At 37.0% G+C, this 23,400-nt stretch overlaps 4 protein-coding genes across 4 annotated transcripts; 1 reads left to right on the forward strand and 3 right to left on the reverse strand.

Moving 5' to 3' along the window:
* Positions 1 to 1,833: 1,833 nt before the first annotated feature.
* Positions 1,834 to 3,948, reverse strand: LOC125207737 (jasmonate ZIM domain-containing protein 1-like). The gene is made up of 5 exons (XM_048107204.2): positions 3,698 to 3,948; positions 3,488 to 3,566; positions 2,610 to 2,905; positions 2,473 to 2,530; positions 1,834 to 2,103 (listed from the first exon to the last, which is right to left on the reverse strand). Exons 1-5 carry the CDS (start codon positions 3,828 to 3,830, stop codon positions 2,010 to 2,012), a joined length of 660 nt encoding a protein of 219 aa, XP_047963161.1. The 5' UTR covers positions 3,831 to 3,948; the 3' UTR covers positions 1,834 to 2,009.
* Positions 3,949 to 6,475: 2,527 nt separating this feature from the next.
* LOC125203356 (uncharacterized) lies at positions 6,476 to 10,020 on the reverse strand. The gene is made up of 5 exons (XM_048101682.2): positions 9,539 to 10,020; positions 8,151 to 9,069; positions 7,631 to 7,726; positions 7,358 to 7,494; positions 6,476 to 6,904 (listed from the first exon to the last, which is right to left on the reverse strand). Exons 1-5 carry the CDS (start codon positions 9,742 to 9,744, stop codon positions 6,733 to 6,735), a joined length of 1,530 nt encoding a protein of 509 aa, XP_047957639.1. The 5' UTR covers positions 9,745 to 10,020; the 3' UTR covers positions 6,476 to 6,732.
* Positions 10,021 to 10,315: 295 nt separating this feature from the next.
* Positions 10,316 to 13,211, reverse strand: LOC125203149 (putative GTP diphosphokinase RSH2, chloroplastic). The gene is made up of 6 exons (XM_089060696.1): positions 12,482 to 13,211; positions 12,213 to 12,398; positions 11,532 to 11,992; positions 11,235 to 11,393; positions 10,797 to 11,148; positions 10,316 to 10,722 (listed from the first exon to the last, which is right to left on the reverse strand). Exons 1-6 carry the CDS (start codon positions 12,965 to 12,967, stop codon positions 10,444 to 10,446), a joined length of 1,923 nt encoding a protein of 640 aa, XP_088916822.1. The 5' UTR covers positions 12,968 to 13,211; the 3' UTR covers positions 10,316 to 10,443.
* A 3,199-nt stretch (positions 13,212 to 16,410) lies between these two features.
* LOC125206138 (uncharacterized) lies at positions 16,411 to 18,970 on the forward strand. The gene is made up of 4 exons (XM_089061393.1): positions 16,411 to 16,860; positions 16,972 to 18,533; positions 18,611 to 18,700; positions 18,961 to 18,970. The coding sequence occupies exons 1-4, from the start codon at positions 16,411 to 16,413 to the stop codon at positions 18,968 to 18,970; spliced, it is 2,112 nt and encodes a 703-aa protein (XP_088917519.1).
* The last annotated feature ends 4,430 nt before the right edge of the window (positions 18,971 to 23,400 follow it).

Genomic DNA, 23,400 nt, shown 5'->3' on the forward strand with positions numbered 1-23,400 from the left:
ATGGTGTAAACTTAAAGATGGTGTAAATGGTTGGAGTAAAACTACTTTTTGGTGTGACATATACTCAAAAATATTGGACATTATTTATCATTATATATTCAAGAATACATAATTGAATATAAATAAAGCAAGATCTTCGAACATCATGTATTTCACGTAAAACCATAAACATAATAGGATCGAAATATACCTTGACGATCCATAGCGGAAGCGATTGGGGAAGACGGAGAGAACTTCCTCGGACTTTCTTTGGCGTAGTAGCGCAGCTCCAACTCCAAGGATTTGTTTCTCTCTCTTTCCCTCGTTTATGTGTTCTCTGTAATGTGTGTGATTTGATGGGATCACCACACTTGTATATATAGGCAGAGAGAGGACAAACCCTAATTATAAAACATTAAAGCCCTTTCCATCAAAGTGACTATTTAATTAAGACGTTTCTTTTTGACCAAGTAATACCAAAATCAAATTACATTATTCCATAATCAACTAATAATTGATCACGATTTGATTTTGTTAGGAATAGCATATCAATTAATATATGCACACGCTTCTTTCCTAAATGGTCAATGGAATGAAATATTCATTCCCATAAAAGCACATAATATACTTTTGCCATTAAGGCAATCAACAGCATATATATATATAAAGGGTCTTGTTAGGTTGAGATTTATCAACCTAATTGAGAATTGAGATGCAATCTCAGTCACTCATCCAAAATATTTGTGAAATGTCAACAGTATGTAGTTTATGTCAACAGAGGGGCATAATTGTAATTTTATTAATTTTTTTATTTATTTTTTTAAATTTTTTTTTAAAATTTTTTAAAATTTTTTTTAAAATTTTTTTTCGTTTTTTTTTTAAATTTTTTTTTCAACTACATATACAATTCATCAACTACACATCAAATGTCAACAACTTTATTCAATAAATACTATTTGACATGAATTGTACATGTAGTTGGCATTATATTGTGTAGTTAACATGAATTGTATATGTAGTTGACATGGATTGTATACATGATTGACATTATATGTGTGTAGTTGACATGAATTGTGTGTGGTTGACATGGATTGTACACATAGTTGATATTATATGTGTGTAGTTGACATGAATTGTATATGTAGTTGAAAAATAAAAATAAAAAAATTAAAAAAAAATTAAAAAAAATAGAAAAAAAAAAAAAAAAAAATTCTAAAAAAAATTAATAAAAAATTAATAAAAAATTAAAATTTAAAATTAAAATAAATATTTATTGAATAAAATTTACTATGATATTACCATTCTGCCCTTTCATAATTAATTAATCTAAAGATATTTTCCATGTGGAAAAATCTGGACCACTTATTTAATAAAAATGAGTGGCTGATATTGCATCTCATTTCTCAATTAGCATAAAAAATCTCAATTGATCACAATCCTATATATAAATATATACAATAATGATTAATTAGAAAACGTCCCACTTAAATCATTAAATCAATATATTCAATTGATTACTAATTTAGAGAAAAATGTGTCTTATGCCAAATTAATGTATTATATTAAAAATCCAATTCTATTTAAGATTCTATCACATGTCACATATGTGAGACATAAAACTTACAAAAAATGGATTTGAGTTTGACGTAAATGATTGGAGATGACCTAAATAACGCACTGCATTCCTTAAAAAATGCTATAGGAGATGCTCTTAGAATTACATTTTCTATCAATTCACAACCTTAAAAAAGGAAAATAATTACTTTACCAAGCTTCTCCACTTACTCCAACAATTTCATTAAAAACACATTTTATGTTTATATATATGATTAAATTTCATTTGAATTCATTACAGTAGAATAATTCCTTAAAGCCTATATTGCTTGGGTTATCAACTTTTACTTAACTCTAGTACACGCATACAACTCTAGTACCCTTCAATAAGGATAAAGTTATAAAAATCTGTCAATCGATGCGAGATAGATTATACAACAAGTCACAACAACCCTAATATCTAAGGTTTCATGAGATTACAATTTGAGGTCAAACTGTCCATCCCCCTTTCCCTTTGAAGAAGAGCTTGGCTCTTCTTGAACTTGATGATAAGGCCCCCTAACCGCGGACCTTCAAGAAGCAAATTATCGCATATATGAGCATTCCTAATCATTTACATCAAATTCAAATTCATTTTAGATTATTATTACATAAGATAGTAAATATACTCCAACCATTTACACTAAACTCAAATTTAAAATATTTCTTTTTTATCCACTCCCTTTTTATATTCACAAAATCTAAAAAAATGATTTGGGTATATGCTACTATAGTGTAAACTAAAATAGATTTATTTGTCAAAATCCCAAATTGGGATGGATTTTGATCGAGGTACTGTTACTCTATTTTGGATTTCAGAGAACCAGTTGAGATGGTCTAAAAATGTAATTAATGTGACTTAGCATGGAATGGCACGAAAAAAATATAAATACACGATACCTATCTTTCCTCTTCTCAAGAAATCGATGAAGTGATGATCTTCTTGCAATTGGGAGATCTGCAACACAACAGAATCAGCATGTACAATCTTACATAAAAAAATTTAGAAACAAATTCAATGATTAAAACTCAGTTACCTGAACCACTAGTCTCATCAGGGCAGTTCATTTTCTCCTTAGAGGCTTTTGAGGAAATGCCAACGGCCTTGTGGCGGTGGCTAGTACCGGCCTGATGAGGCCGTGGAGGCGGGCCGTCTCGTGAACTAGAGACGAGCCCACTAGTGTCGACGGTCGACAGAATGCCGCAGGATATTTGGGGGCTCTCTTTCTTGGCAAATGCCACGAGCTCTTCAACCTTGTTGGATGGATAATCATCAAACACCAACACTCTACCTGAGTAGAATATTGTCAACTGGGATGGCTGTTTGCAGCAGCTGTGATAAATTCATCAAAAACCAAACTTAATTGCTATCAATTTTATTCTTGACTCTCAAAACTAAAAAAAAAAGAAAAAACTATTCCCTCCGTCCCACTTAAGATGTCCACATTCTTGAGTGACACGAGATTTTAAATGGATTAAATTGAGTAAAAAAGTAGTTGAATATTTTAATGATAAAATAGGAGATAGAAATTTATTTTCAAATACAGAAAGTGGACATATTGAGTGAGACAAACTAAAAATAAAAGGTGAATATTTTGTGTAAATCAATTTAAGGACATCAAGGCAATAAAAAGTGGTACTACTACTATGTTTTCTATATAGTAGTACTAGACTACTAGTAGTATTTAAAATGTAAAAGTACCGACTTTGTTTTAGTACAGATCTAAAAGAAGCAAATACACATGTAACATAATCGGCCTTAAATATCCACCCTCACAATAAAATTCAATCAAATAAAAATCGATTCATAACATATATCGAAGTGATAAAATATGATCATACGAAATAGCAGATCTAATAAAATATGAGAAAAATAGAAGATCCAAATCGATAGTAAAGTTTTTTTAAAAAAAACCTGGTAGTTGCATCAATGGACGAAATCGGAGCCACTAGAGGCTGTTGTTCTATTAAAGATGGAGTTATGAGAGGCTTCGCTGCAAAAAATTACACCTTAATTAAGCAAAGAGCATGAAATTGTTAACAATTTATAGCCATCCATGAAAAACCAAGCAATTAATAAACCAAGAAAAAGTTTACTCTAAAAACAAGCACAAGTATTATATACCTATGTGTTGAAGGCTCTCCACTTTTCCAGCGATTTCTATATTCAAATCTCTGAGGCATCCTTTTTCCTTAATAAAACGACTTAAGAGATTACACGTCTGCATAAAATTGGATCTCCTGCTTGAACTAAACATTTCTAGAGAGAGAGAAGCTCAATTTTTTGATCACCCTTTTCTTTTCTGTAAAAGAAAGATGTTAGAAGCAATCTGTAAAGAAAGAAAAGGGTTAGGAGAGGAGAACTATTGATCAAAGGTTATCAAATGGCTGTGTCGAAAATGACTGTTATTTTAATGATTATAATAATATAATAAGCACGTGTAAATTGCCACAAGAGATATTTTAAATGATAGAGAAACAGATATTTTAAATCATTGTGAAAGAGAGATAAGTATAAACCGTGCCGGATCCAGGATTAGAAAATGGAGGAGGCGGAATAAAATAATAAAATATTAAATATAATATTTCAATATGCTTTTTTTAGCAAAATGAAAGTCTATTACAATTCAAGTAACTCTAACATCTGTTAACCAAGACAACTGGTTTCTACGGGTATCCATATCTTGAAAATGTTTAAAGATTCTTTCAGTAGAAACACTAGCAAAGATGGATCTTTCATTGTATACTATCAAACTATCATTCAACCACTCATCTCTCATCCTATTCCGCAAGTCAGTCTTGACAAATTTCATTGCTGAAAATACTCTTTCAACAGATGCAGTCGCTACGGGCAAGATCAATACCAACTCAATCAGACAATAAACCAATGAAAAAACTTTATCTTTCTTGATTCCAACAATCTTCTTAGATAGGCTAACCAAATCTTCAATAGCATTCAATTGTACATCTCTTCTCACAACATCAACAAAAGTTTCACGTTGTTTAAACAATTCAGTATGTTGAGTCGATGTGAAGTCTTTGGGTAAAGAGTAGCAAGATGAACAAACTTATCAATATTAAAAGCAGCGAAATCATTTTTTGGATTGAGGCATGCCATACAACTTAGCAAGTCTGTGGATGTTAATTCAATTGAGCTTGGGGCAATAATGGTTATTATTTTCGGTCAATGGGGCGACGTCGGAGGCAACGGAGGGGGCGGATATGGAAAATATACATCCGGGATAAGGGAAAATTAGTCGTATGGTGGGGGCGACCGCCCCCACCTGCCCCCACCTGGATCCGCCACTGAGTATAAAGGAAAGAGGACATATCAACTCCAGTTCTCCACTATATGAAATTCATATTCCATTGCAATTCGAGGGTAATTTAGTAATATAACTCGGATCGGCGTAACGTCAAATTGTCGGGCCCACGCCAAGAAATGTTTAGAGCATGGTTATCTAGTGGAATATATTTTATTTATTTAATTTTTTCTCAACAAATTTAATTTTTATTAAACATTATATTAAACATAAAATTAAAATAACTTATTGAAAGCGATAAAATACATAGTTTTTCGCCGAATCTACTATTTGTTGCCATTGCACGTCAATGCTCGAATTGTATCTTCTCGTGCAATGATGGCGGCGCACCTCGGCGTGGGGGGTTGCTTGCAGTTAAGCTTTCGCGTGTCGAACCAATTTGTCATAGTCGATTCTTCATCTTCAACTATCATGTTATGCATGATAATACACACATAAATAATGTTGGCTAGATTATTTACGTACCACACCCGGGGACTTGACAACGTTGAATCGTGCTCGAAGAACCCTGAACGCTCGTTCAAACATATCTATAGTTCTCTCGGCTACATAGAAAGACTCTTCAAACATATCTGCAGTAGTCCGTAAACGAGTTGACGTATTGCGGATGTGAATTTATGGGCCAACAGCATTGGTAGTTTGCTTCAAATACGGTAGTTTGCTTCAAATACGAGTAACGAGCTACAACTCGGTTGACGACACACAGGAATAAAGGCTTCCGCATCTGGAACCGCTAGCGAAACATCTGATCACTCCATCGATGATCTCTGGAGAAATAATCAGTGAACATCCGCAAACTAGCGTCTTCATGGTCACAGTGGATATACATCTGAGTCTATGGTACGCTTTGTTCGTTCCAAGCTTAAATTGCAGCTTGGTTGCGAGCAACCTTATTGTTTATTTCCCTTTGGATTGCATGAATCACCTCGGTCAACAATCTAGCAATGTTGTCGCGGATGGCTCTCTCATCAGATCGAGGGGGCATTTTGACGATGTATTGGGTGATTTGATTTGAGAGGGATAAAAATGAAATAGAATAGAAATGAAAATGTTGTAGAATGGTACGGTTTTATAGGGAAATTTTCGAATTAAAAAAATGAGTTGGGATCGGGCCCGAGCGCCCGCAAACAGGCACGGTCCGTGCGCTCGCAACGCCGGGACGGACCACAACTGGGCGCGGCCTCAGCCCTCTCCACCAGCCCTGGGCGTGTCCCAGGCCCGTCCTCCCCCACCTCCAATGCCTGTAGGCCTGAGCCGGACCCCAAGTGCGGTCAAGCTCCATTTTTTCCCACCGCGCTGTGGATGCTTTTTATAACTCTATTTAACACTTGCTCTGTCCATTAAGGGGAAAGACAAAAGCTATTATGGACTATTCAGACAAGAGAACCATTAAGTTAGAAAATGCAATAGTACTTTGACTAACACTGTAGGTGTCGTGAGCATTGCAAGATTGACATGACAGATGAGGGGAGAGGGTGGTTGAAAGAAAAGATAATGGTGGAAAGACATTTAAACAAAATTAATTAAACCAATGCTCAGAAGGGTTAAAGGAAATCCTAAACCTGGTTACTTCTAGCAAGACCACAAAAATCAATTAACAAATATATAAAGAGAAGAGATAGATGACTGAAATACAATTGAGTAGAAAACAGGAAAGAAAAGAAGAAAAAGTCTGTCCTCACAAAATGCTATTTCCAAGCTTCTTTTCTCGTACTCCACCCTCACAGTTTCTACAAGACACTCACTGGAAACAACTTTTCAAGTATTTTACTTGATCTGATTAGCCACACCATATGTATATCGGTGAACTGAAGTTGCAGAGTAAATGTATACCATCTTAGTCGGTCTTTTCTTCTTCGAGATCACTCTGGGGTGAAGCATTGCCGCTTGTGGGAGAGCTGGACTCTGGACTCCTTACATCCTTTGGGATCAATTTTGATGGTTTTATGAGTTTCAAAGTGTCGTCTTTGTATAACTCTTCCTCAGCATCCTCAGACGAAAAAGCATATCTGGTTGGGGCATAAAATCACCAATCACATACAAGGCAGAAATTTTGTGCACAACATTTCATAGATCTTAGCATAGTTTTTTTGTGGTGTATAGGATAAATCCAATTTTACAACTATTTAGAATTCCAAATATTTACTTTAACTATATAATTCAAGTTGTAGATTGAGAGAGTTTGGAATTAGAATTTAGTTCCAAACAACAAACATAAATATTTTAGTGATACCAAACAATGGAAATGGATTTGAAAGTGTAGGCTTCAATTCAAATTCAAAACTCCAGTTACATGGTACCACACGCACTCTTAGTGTAATTTGGATTATGTGTAAGAGGGAAATAGCTAAATTTCAGAAAATGGCCGGGTAAAGGAATGTTTAAAGAAAACCTTATACTTTAAGCAGCAGAACCACCAAATACAAAAACACATAAATAAGAGTTCTGCACAAAATGGTTACCGCATTGAGTTCTGCGATGGCGCCCAAAGAGCACATATGACGCACAAGAGGGAGAAAGACAATACTTGCCAGAAGGCTGGGATGATCCAGGCATTCTGCCATTGCTCATTGTAGACGTCATTCGATTTGAAATAAAGCTGCAAAAGACAAGGAAGGCATTGGGTCGTTACATTAAAGAGGCAAGTACTATTCGCGACTCAATTCTTGTCCCTGAACACTGTCGTGGGACAAGATATTAGATTTGGCACGTTAAAATAAGCTGCCAGGCTTTACCTCATAGCAAATCCAGCCAACAGACACAATAACTGCAACTGCTAATGCATTCGTGAACTTCCTGTAAATATCTAACTTGGCAGTCAATCTCCTAGCCTGTTAGGATGAGTAAACAAAGAATCTTAGCAAATAGACATGCCAGTAAACAAAGAAAGGAGTCCAGGTAAAAATAGTTAGAGCAACCAGGCACCAATATGTTACAAGTCCATGATGGACTATGAAAGTAATATCAACTGTATACCAAGAATATGAAAGACAAATATTACACGTGCACACACACAGTAAAACTGCGAACTTTAGCCTAATTCTGGTTTGTTCCATACATTTCAGAATTTGAACAACAAACAAGAAGTTTCTATTTTAGAATTTTCTAACTCTTCCTAAATTTCAGTGATATTGAAGCTGAGGTGCCCGATGGAGAAACCTATGTGACGTCTTTTCATTAATAAAAGTATTCTTTTACCCTTCTATTTTACCATATTTTAAATGGAATGTTAGGTTAAGAATGAGAATCTTGTACCTGAAGCTTATTCAAAGTGGAAGAGAGGGAGGTAAATATCCAAAGAATGAAGAAAGCATCCAAAATTGCCACCGGCAGAACGAAAAACACCCTAGCCTTCCCTGAGCGGTCACTCACAGTACCAACATTTTCAATAATTTCAAGTACTTCAGTGGCAAGAAAGAAAGTCCCTCCAAGTAACATAACCTTTGATGTAAGACCTCCTAAGGTGGGTCTAACAACACCATAACCCATGGAGACAATGAGGAGGACAAGTCTTGCCACGGTACGTTTCACCGTCCCAAAAGTGACTGCCCAGAGAGTGATACTAGTAGGTCTGATACCAGTTTCATTAAACTCAGCATAATCAAAGTACCACAAGGCCATCTCAAACATGCCCAGTGTTATCACGAGTGTAATACAGTTTTGCAATGGAAGGACTTCTCTCCAAAATCTTGCATACTGTGAAAACCAGAATACCCCAAGCAGGACAAATGCAAGAGACATGAACCCATAGAATCTCATGAGCGGAGCCATTCTACCAGGTAGGTAACCAGTAGGATTTTTCCAGACCGAAAACCCCTCCACATAAACCTCTTTAAGCCGTGGATCACAATGAATGAAATACAGGTTATACATCCCAGTTTTTGTAATTTGCAGGGATCTTGGCTCCAGAGTAGCATCTGTCGCATCCATATCAAATGACACACCAAATACTTGTGGCCAACCTGGATTATTGGTAGCAGGGCGATAAATGATTTCACCTTGCTTACATACTCCAAGTTTTGCTAGGTCAGCTGAGCAGCAGACCGCTCTCTGGCCTCCATATGCTGAACCTCCAATTGTGTCCCTGTCGTCGACCTCAAATACAACGGCATGAATAGATTCTGAGCTGAAATTGGAGAGGTCCAGAGGCCTCTGGAATACTATCTTTTCAAATCTGGTTTTAATATTATTAGAAGAAAAGGATCAGCTATCTCTTAGTATCTATAATGAGTTGAGATGGTCAGGAGATTCTGATTAACTTTTCCAACCTACTTCCAATTATTGCAAAAATAAACAATAATATGCTGCTGTGGATCTCTAGAGAAATGCTTATTCTAGTGGATTATAGGCATTCATTTTCAGCATGTGAAATTAAAAAATGAGGTCAAGTACAAGTAAACACCGATCAATGCATTAGCATTTTTCAATATCTCATATCTAATAAACAAAGAGGCAGAAGCATTTGGTAATTGTAACAAAACTGAAACAGCAACGACACTCATGATCGCTGGCAGGAAAACATTTAATCGAGCCGATCTCCAAAAATCACTAAATCAACACCTCCAATCGACAATACATCAATCATGAAACAACAATGCGCAACGAAATTCGAGAAAAAAGAGGAAGTAAAATTGCAAAATCACCGAATAAAAGAGTGGCCGGGGGAGGAGTCGTTGAGTCCAGGGGCGGAAGAGTGAAGTCCTTCGCTGCCGCCGTGAATAACAAACGCATTTCCTTTGGCGGCGAATCTCTGTCCGGTGTACTCGTGGACCGACGCCTCAATGCGAAGAGCGCAGAGCAGCATCGCCGCGGCGGCGGCGAGGGGCAGAATGGGGATCATGCGCCGCATTGTTAAGCTCGGGCGTGTGTGTGGATCTGCTGAGAGAGATCTGGCGCTGAATATGGAGGGAGAGTGAGACTAGTCAAGCTGTTCTAACTGTGGTTAAACCCATTGACTCATCTAAGGTAGAGAACGGTGTTAACGGGAAAATCCTTACGAACCAGCGGTTAACCGTGGGTGGATTTTGGTTCCATATTCTTTCGAACCGTACCAGACCGGTATAACCGTATAACCGATAAGACGATTTTGGTAAAACTATCGATTCAGATAATAAAAATCGCGTACCTCTAACCATGACTACCTACATCTAGGGAAGTTAATATAAGATGAATAAGAAAAAAGTGTAGTATCAAATTTGAAAAAAAAAAATTATATATATAGAAAATTTATATTTAGTTTTGAACACTAGCAAACTTTCGTCCATGTTGAACAGGATAAGATTGTTCAAGGCTTCTTGTGGCTTGCGAGTCATAAGATTAGTCCAACGTCGTCACGTCGACCTAGATCATTCGATAAGTCCTCAATTTTGCCAATCACTCTAATCTCAATCTGCGGAATAAACTAGAATGAAGCACGGATATCACATTACAATAGCTACTTTTTTTCCACATTTTTTGGTTAAATATAAGTTGTATTTACAAGAACATCATATTTCTGTGATATAATGGGTATACAACAAATAAATGAATTCGATCGAGATCAGCTTGCCTACGCGTTGCACTTGATATGGTAAGAGGTTGTATCGTACATTCGCTGGATTTCTTCCCGGTAGACAGGCAGCGATTTATCTGGTATGGCCGGAGTGAGCTCAACCACATCCCCCATCTTCAACTTGCAGCTTGGATCACTCACAGCTTCATGGTTTACCCTCGCCCTCAACTCCTCTTTCACAGAGAACTGGTACAAGGACCATCTACAACTGCCTCGCCCGACTTTCGCCAACAGATCCATCACTGATGAGTTTGCAGGTAACTCCTGTACAGACATCTACAAGCCAAGATATACAGTAAGGCAACGTATTTTCGAAATAGATATGTAAGACATGAGTGCCACAAACAAACCTTATCATTTATAATCATGATAACAAAAACAGGTCCATTGGGGCCACATTGAGGTTTGCAAGAAAGCTCGCAATCTTGGGAATGGGTAGGGAACGTACAAGGTGGTTTCGTGGAGTCAAAGAATCCAACTAACAACCTATCTTTGCTCATTGCCTCACACTGCCACGAAATAACCCAACGCGCCCATTCCACCATCTGAAGAACAAAGGAAGAGTGTTTGCACTCTCCTTCTTTGTATCTCCAGTGGGCAGCAAACCCATACTCAGCTTGAAGATGCATTCTTTTTGTTCGGATCTGAACTTCGAGAGGAACCATACTGTCACAAATTACTATTGTATGTAGCGATTGGTATCTGCAAATAGGAAGAACACCACATTAGATAAATTATATGGGAAACCAGTAGAAATAAAGGAATATTCGCATTAAAACAAAGCATACCCATTGCACTTGGGATAAACAATGTAGTCCTTGAATCGCCCTGGGACTTCATGCCACAGATGATGGACAATTTTTAGAGCTTTATAACAGTCTTCTCTTGTTTCAACTATCAATCTTAAACCATGGATATCATGAACTTCCTCCATATTTACCTTCTTTCTGCAAGAGGTTACATCATAGCAGTTAGTGGATGTTACACCAAAGAAAATAATTGAACACACCTCAATTTCTAACATGCATCTAGGTAAATCCAATGGTGTATATATATTTGAGAGAGCAACGAGAAAAAGATCATACTTTGACATTTTGGAATAGATGCCGAACAGGCTTTTATGCCTGCCTGACAGAGAATAGTAAGAAACTGCTCCTTTTTTGAGAGCTTGCTCCAGCTTATCTACAGAAGAAGTAATCACAGCCTCATCAAAGAACTTCACAAGCTTCGATGACAACTCCTGATATTGATCATGGTTTAGATGTCTGAAACATAGATTTTCAAGCTGCTCTTTCCAGGAGGAGGCCCCTAATCTATTGGCTAGAGGCACGAATATTTCAGACGTTTCCTTAGCAAATCTTTGTTGTTTGATCTGAGGCAATGCCTCCAGAGTCGTCATATTATGCAACCTATCAGCTAGCTTTATCAGAACAGCCCTAGCATCTGCCATTGCAAGGAACATGGTATGCAGTCGATCCGCCTCAACAGTCTTGTCGGCAGTTTTATTGTCCCTTGCAAGCTTGCTAATTTGGCTCAGCTTTGACACCTGGCAGAATCACCCCAGTTTTATAAATGTATTAAATTCAGTAAAACAGCCAAGTGATGACAAACGTAACATGTTGCAATTTTTCTAATCTGATAGCCAAGAAAAGGTATGAAGTCACAAAACATAACACACAATGAAGGTTGAATGAATCTGTATACATCATCACATATTTCAACTGAAATCAAGCATATCACACACTAAAAACCTAAACATTTCTTACCCCTTCAACTAAATCAGCGACTCCAGTTCCGAGTGACGCTGAAATATGGTCAAGAGTTAAAAAAGAATCGTCAACAGAATCGTGCAAAAGCCCTGCAGCAACAATTGTAGAATTAGCGCCAATGTTTGCCAGGAGCATCGCCGTCTCCACACAATGCTGCAAATAAGGATGCCCACTAGCTCGCTTCTACACATATCAAAAACATCAAATTGCTCAATTTCAAGTTTCAACTCACCATTAATGCCAATCAAATAGAAGTTCTAAGGTACCTGGCCTCTGTGAGCCTTCTCTGCTTCGTTGAAAGCCTTGATCACGAAATCGTCGCTGAAAATTGAATGCCTCGACTGCGCTTCACAGAGTAAGTCTTTTGCGTAACCCGATTCCACAAAACTATTGAAGGTGAGATCATCTGTAGGCAACATAGTCGAATCGTAAACCACACACGCACCCAACGCATGCGTGACGAATCCATTTAACATATAACCACTTCCTAACCTAATTGAATTGAATTCCACACTCATTCTCATAGGCACGCTTCTGTCATGCCACAGCGACCCCAATTCCTCGCCCCCGGTCGAATAACTGGCCGACTTGATCGGCTTCGTCGAAATCAGGCAGGATACCGATCTCTGAGACGGCGACGCAGCCGCCGACGACGTTGATCGGCCGTACACGTCGAATTCGTGTGAAGCGTGAGAAATGATCTGGTGAGGCGCGGAACAGGTCGCGAAGAGAGCGATCGTCGGCACCGTCATAGCGCCCTAAAAATCGTGATTGTTTAATGAAAACAAACCTAAATCGATAAACGACGGAATTGGAAAGCAAATCCAGCTAGAGATATTAATTTGAAGAGATTGAGTGTGAGTTTTGTACAGAAATATGTGCAGATCGGAGAAATTAATAGGAAAAACAAAGCACGAAATGAAAATGAATAAATTTTAACAGAGAGAAAGTGACGGGAACTTGTTCTGAATTTCTTCTTCTCTCTTCTCCGATTCTTCCCTGTTCATCTTCAGCGTTTTTATGCAACAGAAACTGAATTTACGAAAATGCCCTCAGACTGTACCTGAAATAACGGATTACGGGTTTTATCGCAGCAAATTACGGATGTGTTTGTTTTAGTAATACATTAATCAGAAAATTAAATTTTAATTACTATTCGAATTAGTATAGTCATAAAATCTTATACTAGAATATGTTGATGTATAGTTTGGAACTTATTTGATTTAATGATACTAGATTTAATCAATTACTCTAGATTGATATTATTATTATTTATTATTACTAAGGCTTATGATAAACTTTGTTTACTAATGGCCTGCGTTTCTGTAGGATGGCATAATTACACGAAAAATAATTTTGATATTATCACAAAATTCAACAATAATTCTTTCATATTAATTGAAAGCCAATTACTGGAGATATAGACTTTTTAAACTAGTAATATTGCTGACTAAAAAGTGATGCATATTTATGAATTTATGTTGCCACAGGATAAGATTGATTTATTGGTGGGACCACCTTTTTAGCAATCTACTACTACTATGCTACATTATAGAATTTGTTTAAAATTATCCATCACTATTGTCCAAAACTCCAAGTAAGGTCCACATCTAGTTAACATAGAAGATGAGTAGTTTGAAGTTCTAAATGCAATATTTAATGTTTTGTAGAATTTTTAGAGTTTCTAGAAAGAAGTCACATGTCATACAGAGAGAAGTTTTAATCGAACACTTAATGGAGTAGTATATAAGTGCATTTAGATTCAAGTCACGCAATCTCCGATCGAATTTACTATTTCTGGTTTTTAATCAAATCTCTTTTTAGGAAACGAAGTTACTACTATAACATTTCAAAATTTTTTTGTTTTGGCCTTGATTATAAATTCCGGTCACAATTGTACATGAAAGGGCAAAATTTAATTATGGCTCATTCATTTAATTATAAGATGACAACAGATAATACGTAAATGCCACAGTTAGGAGATATTGACAGCAACCCCATTTTAATAGCAATCATTTATTTTCAATCATTTATCATGTTCGCATTTTTTATTTCAATCACAACACCTACAATATGGTTAGCTCCATTTTCAAAATTCCAGCCATAACATATATAACCAATTTTTGTTGTTAAGCTCCATCTTCAGAATTCCAGTCATCAGTTTTTATCATTTTTCATGTTACTTCCATTTCATCTTCAAATTGTAAACTAAATATTATAGATTAAAAAATACCAATACGATTTTTACAAAAAATACTACTCCCAATGGAACTAAGTATATAATTGATTATATCAAAATATAAGTGGAGAGATGACGAAATAAGAAGAAGAATGAGGATATTTACAGAGAGAGTATAATACATTAAAATAAATAGAGGGAACATCTTTTTTAGTCCACGAACTTTGCCAAAGTATCATTATAGGTCCGTGAACTTTGAAAATATCATTTCAGGTCCATCAACTATGGGTTAATATCATTTGAAGGTCAAATATTAAGTGATAATATTGAAGGTCAAATTATATTTCATCAAAAATATATAGTAAAGATATTTATAAAAAAATATGAGTATAGGATAAGTTTATTAAAAATATATACCCTTTAAGGTATCAAGGGTATTTTTGTCCAAAAAAACTTAGAAATAGTTAAAAAGTACTCCAAATGATATTAACCCATAGTTGATGGACCTGAAATGATATTTTCAAAGTTCACGGACCTAAAATGATACTTTGGCAAAGTTCGTAGACCAAAAAAGATGTTCCCTCAAATAAATAAAAGTTATTAAATATAAATAAAAAAAATTGAATCAGCGGCAAAATGCGGCCATTGGCGTAGGCTGCAGCTGATTTCTGTGGTAGCCGAGAATATTTACACGCTACAATAGGGTTGCGATCCACGGTTGCTCCGGCGTCCGCAAAATTGGTGTTATTGCGTTTGATCTTAATGGAAAATTTAAGAGGCAATTGGAGATATTGGATCTGTTGAGAAATACTCCCTCCGTTCCACAAAGATTGTCTCACTTTGACCGGACACAAGGTTTAAGAAATATAATGAAAAGTGAATTGAAAAATTTAGTGGAATCTGGATCGTACTTTTATATATTAGTTTTATAATTATAATAACGTATGGGTATGAATGGGTTAGTGGAATATGGATCAACTACTAAAAATAGTAAAAATTGAAATGAGACAAATTTTGTGGGACGAACAAAAATGAAAAATTGAGACAATCTTTGTGGGACAGAGGGAGTACTATACATCTTTTTTCTTTTTCTTTTTCTTTTTTCTTTTTCTTTTTTTTCTTTCCTTTTCCTTTTCTCTTTCTTTTTCGTTTTCTTTTTCTTTTGATCCTCAAATGTTCGTTACCTCTAAACCTACAAAATCAATTAAGTTCTCTCTACTTGTTTGCCGCAAGTGTAAGTCCTAAATTCACAACGAGAGAATTCGGAATAAGGGATTAATTTCGCTGACCTCTCGAAATTAGGGATTAAATTCGCTGACCTTTCGTAATTTGGGATCGTGGCATGCGTATTTTTTAGAACAAGGGATTTCTGAATTTTTTTCATTTTTTTATTCTTTTTTAATATTATCTCCCTCCCTCCATTTATCAATTGCCTAAATCACCCCTCAAATATTTTACCTAAATTCTACAAAATCAGCCCTCAAATATTTTACCTAAATTCCACAAATCAGCGCCGTTTTTTTTATCACGTCCAAACACCCGCCTTTTTTTATGTTCCAAGCGCTTCTCCTCTCCACCCTCCTTCACGGCGCCTCCACCCTCCTCTTCCGTCACTCCAACTCAAAGCAGCGTGAATCTGTAAGGAATCAAAAATGCATATACTTATGTACCTGTATATGTACATACATACATATTTTTTTTGTTTTGTTGCATATGCATTATACATGCATACATAGTTTTTGTTTGTCTGACGTATATATACGTCTCAAAAAAGTGGAGAGATTATGTTACTTTGCTTACGTAATTGAAAATTTTGACATACATTTGTTTAAAATTTTGTGCAGCAGAGTATACATATATATACATATATATCCATGTTTGTTTGTGCTGAAAGAATGCACACACATATATAATACATATATATACTAGCTTGTTTCTTATATATATATATATTTGGACCTTTGTACAATTATATTGACAGTTTTGATATATTTAATTTTTTTGTTATTTGGTAGGATGGATCACATAAATGAAACTGATAGTATTGATTGGGATAGCATAGAAATTACTCCACTTGAAGAATCACAAATTGGTGCTCCTGAGATCTTGATGGATGAAGAAACAATGTTTGCTTTTGTTGGTCTAACATTAGAGAAACCTAGTGATGCAGGAGAGAGAATGAATAATGATCCAATTGTTGATGAGATAATAGACATAACAGTTGATGATTGTATTCCTAATGAAGAGAATATATTTCATGATATGGAAGATCCTCCGATGGATGTTGGAACCATATATGCAAATATGAATGATTTCAGGAGAGCAGTGAAGCAACATGCTATAAAGAATCAATTTGAACTAGTAATAGAGAAATCCTGTCCAAATTTGTTCAGAGGCTTCTGCAAAGCTGAGGGTTGTCCATGGTCAATTATTGTTAGATTCATGAAAGTTGAAAAGCACGTCAAGGTATATATTTGCTACCTCGTTAATCATGTGTACTATTATGTAAGTAATATATTTGCTCATTTTTAATTATGTGTGTGTTTTCTAACTAATATATTTGTATCACTGGGACAGGTTACTTCGAATAAAGATAAGCATTTTTGTTCATCCACTGGTAGAGTGAGGACTAAGATGGCATCGTATCATTGGGTTGGAGAAAAAGCAATCCCTTTTTTAAAGAAAGATCCAAACATGGGAGCAAAGAAATTGCAAAATGAGCTACAAGATAAGTATGTAACCACAATTCATTATTCTACTATATATGCTGGATTGCAGATTGCACGTGAAAAATTGTATGGAACATGGGAGGACAGTTTTGGGAATTTGTTTAACTTTAAGGCAATGGTTGAGCTTAAAATGCCAGGGAGTGTGATTGAGATAGGGTTGAAAGAGACCGAAGATGGGGTGTATTTTCAAAGATTTTTTTGTTGCTTCAAGCCTAGTATCAATGGCTTCCTAAATGGGTGTAGGCCATATTTAAGTGTGGATGCAACAGCTCTTAATGGTAGATGGAATGGACAACTAGCTTCAGCTACTGCAATAGATGGCCATAACTGGATGTTTCCAGTTGCTTTTGGGTTGTTTGAAAGTGAGACCAATGAAGATTGGATTTGGTTTATGGAGCAGCTAAGGAGGGCAATTGGAAGTCCACCTCATTTAGCTATTTGTTCAGATGCGTGCAAAGGGTTGGATAATGCTGTGAAGGCGGTGTTTCCATTGGCAGAGCATAGAGAGTGCTTTATCCACTTGATGAAGAATTTTTCAAAGAGGTTTCAAGGTCCAATTTTTGGACGCATGTATCCTGCAGCTAGGACATTTTGTCCAATTTATCATGAGCATCTAATGCACAAGATGTACGAAGCAAATGACAGGGTGCAACCATTCTTAGAGACATATCACAAACAACTTTGGATGAGGAGCAAATTTTCTGAAGATATCAAATGTGACTATATTACAAACAATATTGCAGAGGTATGGAACAGATGGGTGAAGGACTACAAGGACCTTCCAATAGCCGAGCTAGTTGATTGCCTGCGATCGAAGTTTATGGAGCTCTATGCAAGGAGGAGAGATATAGGTGAAAGATTGGAAGGCCACACCATGCTTCCAATTGTTGTTCGCCATCTCAATGTTCTTAGTAGAAAATTGGGCCACTTGAAGGTCAAAGTAGGTGGTATGGGTGAGGCAGAAGTGACTGAGATCACAGATAAACACAAGGTAATTAGACATGTGGTGAATCTTGAGCAACACACTTGCTCATGTAGGGAGTGGGAAATCTCAGGGAAACCATGCCCACATGCATTAGCAGTGATAACTTCACATAGAAATCCTAAAATGGAAGATTATCTACATCCTTACTTTTCAGTGAGACTATTTAGGCTAGCATATGCAGGGGTAATTAGCCCATTTCCTGACAAGTCGCAGTGGCCTAGCATGAACTTGGGCTTCAAAGTGTTACCTCCTTTGGCAAAAAGAGCTCCCGGAAGACCGAGGAAAAATAGGATACCTGGATGCTTAGAAAGCAAAGGAAACAAATCTAGGACAAAAGGAATGTGGCAGGTCCAATGTAAGCGATGCAAAGAATTTGGTCATAGAGATTCATCAGCTAAATGTGTTTTTAATGGCACAAAGAAAAGGTAATTACTTGGAGTTGCGTCTTACTCTTTATTTTATTATCTCAGTCTTAATTTTGTTTTGTTTACTTGAGTTGCAGGAAGAGTCGTGCAAAGGGACGACCTTTAGGTGGGATGCGTGGTAGTACATGCCAAAAGCAGGGGGCAGTTGCAGTTGAAGAACCAACAAGGTATGAAAGAATTAATTGTGTAGAATTTGTAGCATGGAGCCTACTATTTTTTATAAACTCACATTAGTTTAAAAAATTTCAGCCAAATGAATTATAGCGCAGAGGTAGAGGAAAGCATAAACCTAGAAGACGCACAGTGAAAATATGTACTAAGAAGAAGCTCACTCCAAGGAAGCCAATTTAGTGATAATGTATTTTGAGGAATAATGTTTTTGAAGAACATGTTCATGGATTGTCTATGCTTTTGTGTCTTGTTGAAGTATTTTGTGAAACTATAACTTTTTGGAAGTATTTTATGAAACTATGATTTTTAAATCCATGTTTTTGTAGAAGTAATCATATAGGAGGAGTTTAATGGTTACTTTTTTGGATTTTTTTAAATACATGATGTTTCTGGATGGTATATGATAAATACATGTTTATGGATTGGTATGGTAATTGATAATTGTCTTTGAACAAAATTATTATTTAAGAGACTAAAGTTCACGTAAAATATTTTGTAGAGCATGGCAAATTTTGTACATATTTTGTAGAGCATGGCAAATTTTGTATACATATTGTAGAGACGGAAAATTTATGCAAATTTAGGCAATTTGTAGAGACGGCAAATTTTGTAATTTAGGTAAAATATTTGAGGGGTGATTTAGGCAATTGATAAATGGAGGGAGGGAGATAATATTAAAAAAGAATAGAAAAATGAGAAAAAGTCAGAAATCCCTTGTTCTAAAAAATACGCATGCCACGATCCCAAATTACGAAAGACCAGCGAATTTAATCCCTAATTTCGAGAGGTCAGCGAAATTAATCCCTTATTCCGAATTCTCTCAATTTACAACATCCTATTACTCCCTATTACGATTAATAGGGAATAATGAACAAATGAAAATGCAACATATATATAGTATTTGAATTCTGGCGTCGGGAGGCCATAAATTAAATTTGTGAAGAATTCTACAAGAGTGTTTTAGCTTTTCAAAGAAATAAGCAAATAAAATATCAAAATTCATGTAAACTTTATGTATTTATAGGCAATCAAATCTTCTTTTAAGAACAATTATATCTACATTGGTTTTGTGGTCCAAAATACTTTTACTTTGTCAATATATATTAATATTTTTTTTTTGATAAAAATAGGCTCAAACCAAAAGATGGTGAGCAAGAGTTCAACAACACCACCTAAACAAAAAAAAAAACATACCAAGACCAACGAAAAAAAACTAAGCACCAACAAAAATCAAAAGCAAAAACAAACAAATGACCAAAGCTCACACTACCTTAGCTCACACCAAAGCAAAAGCCCCCAAGCAACCAAGCAAGCAAGGCCAACAAAGCATTACATCAAACCGAGGGCAAGACGAACCTCATTAATGGTCTTTGATGGCAACCTTAGTCTTATGTTTGATGTCAGTCCATCTTCTAACCCGGCTCAGCTCCTCATAAATTTGTTTCGGTAAAAAAGGAAACTCTGGACACCATCCCTTAGCCCACGAACCTAGCCTCCACAACAAGAGTCTCTTCTCAGTTTCCCAGCTTGGGACAATCTTCTCGAAAGTAATTTTTTTCCTTAGCTACCAAATGGACCATGCTGTCACATAGAAGAGGGAGCACCACAACTTTTTACCAAATTTGATGAAAGGAGCGTCCATCCAGGTGAGGAAGACATAGAGATAAATTCGAGCAGCTGCAGCAGAAATACCACAGCCTACTAGAACACCTGCATCCGAAAATGACATGATCAACAGTCTCTGGCTCTTCTTTGCAAAAGACACACAAGTTATCTTCAATCTCAGGGAGCCCAAATCTGAATAATCTCTCCTTCGTGTTGAGCCGTCCTTGTAGAATAAACCACACTAGGAGTTGTGCACGTGGTGGGGCAACTTTCCTCCATGCTAGTCTTCCATGACCAACCCGGTTGCTCACGATCCCGCTCAAGCGGGTAACCTGTAAATAAAAGTCAAAGACAAAAAAAGGCTTAGAACTATCAAAAGCCCAAACTCTCTTATCGCTCTCACTCTCACTGAGGGAAGTGTGATCCACGGCTAAGTATAGGCTCTCGACCAATTCTTCCTCCCAGGCAAACAATCTTCTTCTCCACATAAACTTCCACACCCATTTATTATTCTCCCATAGCCCCATATCTCCAATGAAGTCATTCTGCTGTGTAGAAATCAAAAAGAGCCTAGGAAAGATCTTCTTCAAAGTGTCCCCCCTGGACCAGTTATCATGCCAGAACCTAGTGGATGCCCGCCCCATTGCCAACTTTTAATTGGATCCCTTTTTTTGCCACATCTTGCACTTCCTTGTCAAACATGGAGAAATCTTGTAACTATTTCCATATGCTACTAGAATTTCTTTCTCTGCTACATCTTGCACTTCCTCTAGTCTTGTTCTTGTCGTGGATGGAGCTCACAATCTTTTTCCATAGGGGTTGTTCACCATCTGCGAATTTCCACCACCACTTGAATAATAAGGCAGTGTTCTGATATGAATATTTCCAACCCCAAGACCCCCTTGATCAATTGGCCTCTGAATAACACTCCAAGCAATTAAGCAACCCCCTTTAGATCCAACCTCCTTTGCCCAAAAGAACCTCCTCTGCAATTGTATAATCCGTCTGGCCACACTGCTTGGCAATTTAAAGAGGCTAAGATAGTACATCGGAAGGTTATTGAGGACTACATTAACAAGAACCAACCTGCCAGCTCTAGATAATGTGTTTGCCTTCCACAATGCAAGTCGCTTCTCCACTTTATCAAGGATAGGTTTCCAGGTTTGACTCTTCCTCGGATCAGCACCCAGTGGGATGCCCAGAAATGTAACTGGCAACTTAGCGACTCCACAGCTCAATGAGGTCGAGATGTCTTCAATCCATTCTTCGTCACAACCCAAAGGGATCAGCACAGATTTTCCATAATTGATTCTAAGACCCGTCATTAGAGCAAAACACCGCAGTAGCTTTCGATAATATTCAAGGATCACCTTACTCGCGGGGCTAAAGATAATTGTGTCATCTGCGAATTGTAGGTGTGTGAGTGGAATCTCTTCATCACCAATTTTAACCGCCTCAAAAAGCCCAATTTCCTTTCCTCTGATCACCGGCGACTGAAGGTTTCCGCCACTAAAAGGAAAAGGAATGGTGATAAAGGGTCGCCCTGCCTCAGACCCCTCTGCATCCGAAACGAGGAAGTGGGAGATCCATTAACAAGGATTGACAATGAAGCCGTACTCACACACTCCATAATCCACTGAGTCCAAACATTGCCAAATCCCATGACAATAAGAGTTTCCTTCAAAAAAATCCCACCTGATTGTATCGTATGCTTTTTGGAAATCAATCTTCAGTAAAGCCATCTTTTGTTTACTCTTCTTCACCCACCACACTGCCTCATTGGCGATAAGAGCTCCGTCAAGGATTTATCTTTGCTTGACAAAAGCTAATTGTGAATCCCCGATCAGATCTGGCAAAACCTTGGAGAGTCTTCTGGCCAGAATCTTAGATTGTTGGAAATAGTGTAGCCTTTACACGGGCAACTCTTACTATTACAAAAGAACCAAAAACTAGAAGGTAAATAAAACAAAAGAAATACAATAAAAGAACAAGATGCAAACTATTGTCTTCTTCAAGTCGAGTCGAGGTAACCCTCTCTCCGTCAGACAAGATACCGCCCGGCTAGTGCTCACGGATTGGCGCAACGTCCCCAAAGATAAAACGACTTTCCTCTTACCGAGTTGAAGCACCTCAAACTCGTAGGCTCCGGCGAACTTGAATTGGAGGCGAGAACTGAGCTATGCAATGCTCCTATATGCGAACTAGAATGCTAGAGATCTTAGAGAGAAGAGAGAATGATTGTTGGTGTGTTCTCATCTCTCAAATTCCACCTATTTATAGGATAGGGGAGACCACCTCAAAGGTCTTGACATTAAGGCATACCATAATGCATTTGGAGGTTACCAAAAGATGAAAGGCCAAAGGCCTAGCCTTTTCAAATTTCCCACATGTTCCATGTTTTCCTACAAACCCCCACATTGGTTAGAGCGCCGCAAGCTCAAACCAACACCAGACACAAATGCATGTATGCAGACTCTTTGCTCAGTTCTCGAGAAACGATACTGTCTTTGGAGAGGTAACTTGTGGTTTTGAACCTTCCATAGTCAACACTATCGGACATACCGGCGGGCTAGTGGACGCGATGCCTTGAACTATTCCTCCTTGGTGTATGCCTAGTCAATAGTATTAACACAATATTGTCTTAACTCCATCAGTTCTCACGTTTGTGTCCGTTTCGGCCGTGGAACACCTCTTTGGAATTCATAAGTGACTCACATACACGAAGCGGCCCCACTTCTCACTTACATAGGTGATTCTTTCATGAGTATCCTGCCATACTTCATCTCCCTGAGATTTCAAGAATCATTAAAAGTCAAAAGACTTAACCTCTTACCACGTGCAGGTTACAACACTCAATGCTTTCTGAAGAATGGGCGAAGATTAAAATCTTCTGAGTGTTACAACTAGATTTGTATAGCTTTGTTTCCCATTGAACCAATCCCATGGGATCTCCAATCGTATGGTTGGGTTACCACTATACTCATCTTTTAAGATGTGGTTTTCAGTCCCATTCCTTTTAGCAATTTATGCATTTGATCACGGTTTAAACCTTTTGTTAATGGATCCGCTATGTTATCCACTGACTTAACAT

This window comes from Salvia hispanica, chromosome 6 (genome assembly GCF_029641045.1).
Source record: "Salvia hispanica isolate PSC_SH4W2 chromosome 6, Shi_PSC_v1, whole genome shotgun sequence".
NCBI lineage: Eukaryota > Viridiplantae > Streptophyta > Magnoliopsida > Lamiales > Lamiaceae > Salvia > Salvia hispanica.

Bases quoted from the DNA above. Each gene is read 5' to 3' on its own strand.
- LOC125207737 (XM_048107204.2), bottom strand. From the start codon at position 3,830: ATGTTTAGTTCAAGCAGGAGATCCAATTTTATGCAGACGTGTAATCTC. The intron at 3,567-3,697 runs GTATATAATACT...AATTTTTTGCAG, and splicing joins GGAGAGCCTTCAACACATAG to CGAAGCCTCTCATAACTCCA. The intron at 2,906-3,487 runs GTTTTTTTTAAA...AATTTATCACAG, and splicing joins TCCATTGATGCAACTACCAG to CTGCTGCAAACAGCCATCCC.
- LOC125203356 (XM_048101682.2), bottom strand. From the start codon at position 9,744: ATGCGGCGCATGATCCCCATTCTGCCCCTCGCCGCCGCCGCGGCGATG. The intron at 7,495-7,630 runs GTAAAGCCTGGC...TGTCTTTTGCAG, and splicing joins TTGGCTGGATTTGCTATGAG to CTTTATTTCAAATCGAATGA. The intron at 6,905-7,357 runs GTAACCATTTTG...TGCCCCAACCAG, and splicing joins CCATCGCAGAACTCAATGCG to ATATGCTTTTTCGTCTGAGG.
- LOC125203149 (XM_089060696.1), bottom strand. From the start codon at position 12,967: ATGACGGTGCCGACGATCGCTCTCTTCGCGACCTGTTCCGCGCCTCAC. The intron at 11,993-12,212 runs GTAAGAAATGTT...TGATTCTGCCAG, and splicing joins TCGCTGATTTAGTTGAAGGG to GTGTCAAAGCTGAGCCAAAT. The intron at 11,394-11,531 runs GTATGATCTTTT...AACCTCTTGCAG, and splicing joins ATCTATTCCAAAATGTCAAA to AAAGAAGGTAAATATGGAGG.
- LOC125206138 (XM_089061393.1), top strand. From the start codon at position 16,411: ATGGATCACATAAATGAAACTGATAGTATTGATTGGGATAGCATAGAA. The intron at 16,861-16,971 runs GTATATATTTGC...TCACTGGGACAG, and splicing joins AAGTTGAAAAGCACGTCAAG to GTTACTTCGAATAAAGATAA. The intron at 18,534-18,610 runs GTAATTACTTGG...CTTGAGTTGCAG, and splicing joins TTTAATGGCACAAAGAAAAG to GAAGAGTCGTGCAAAGGGAC.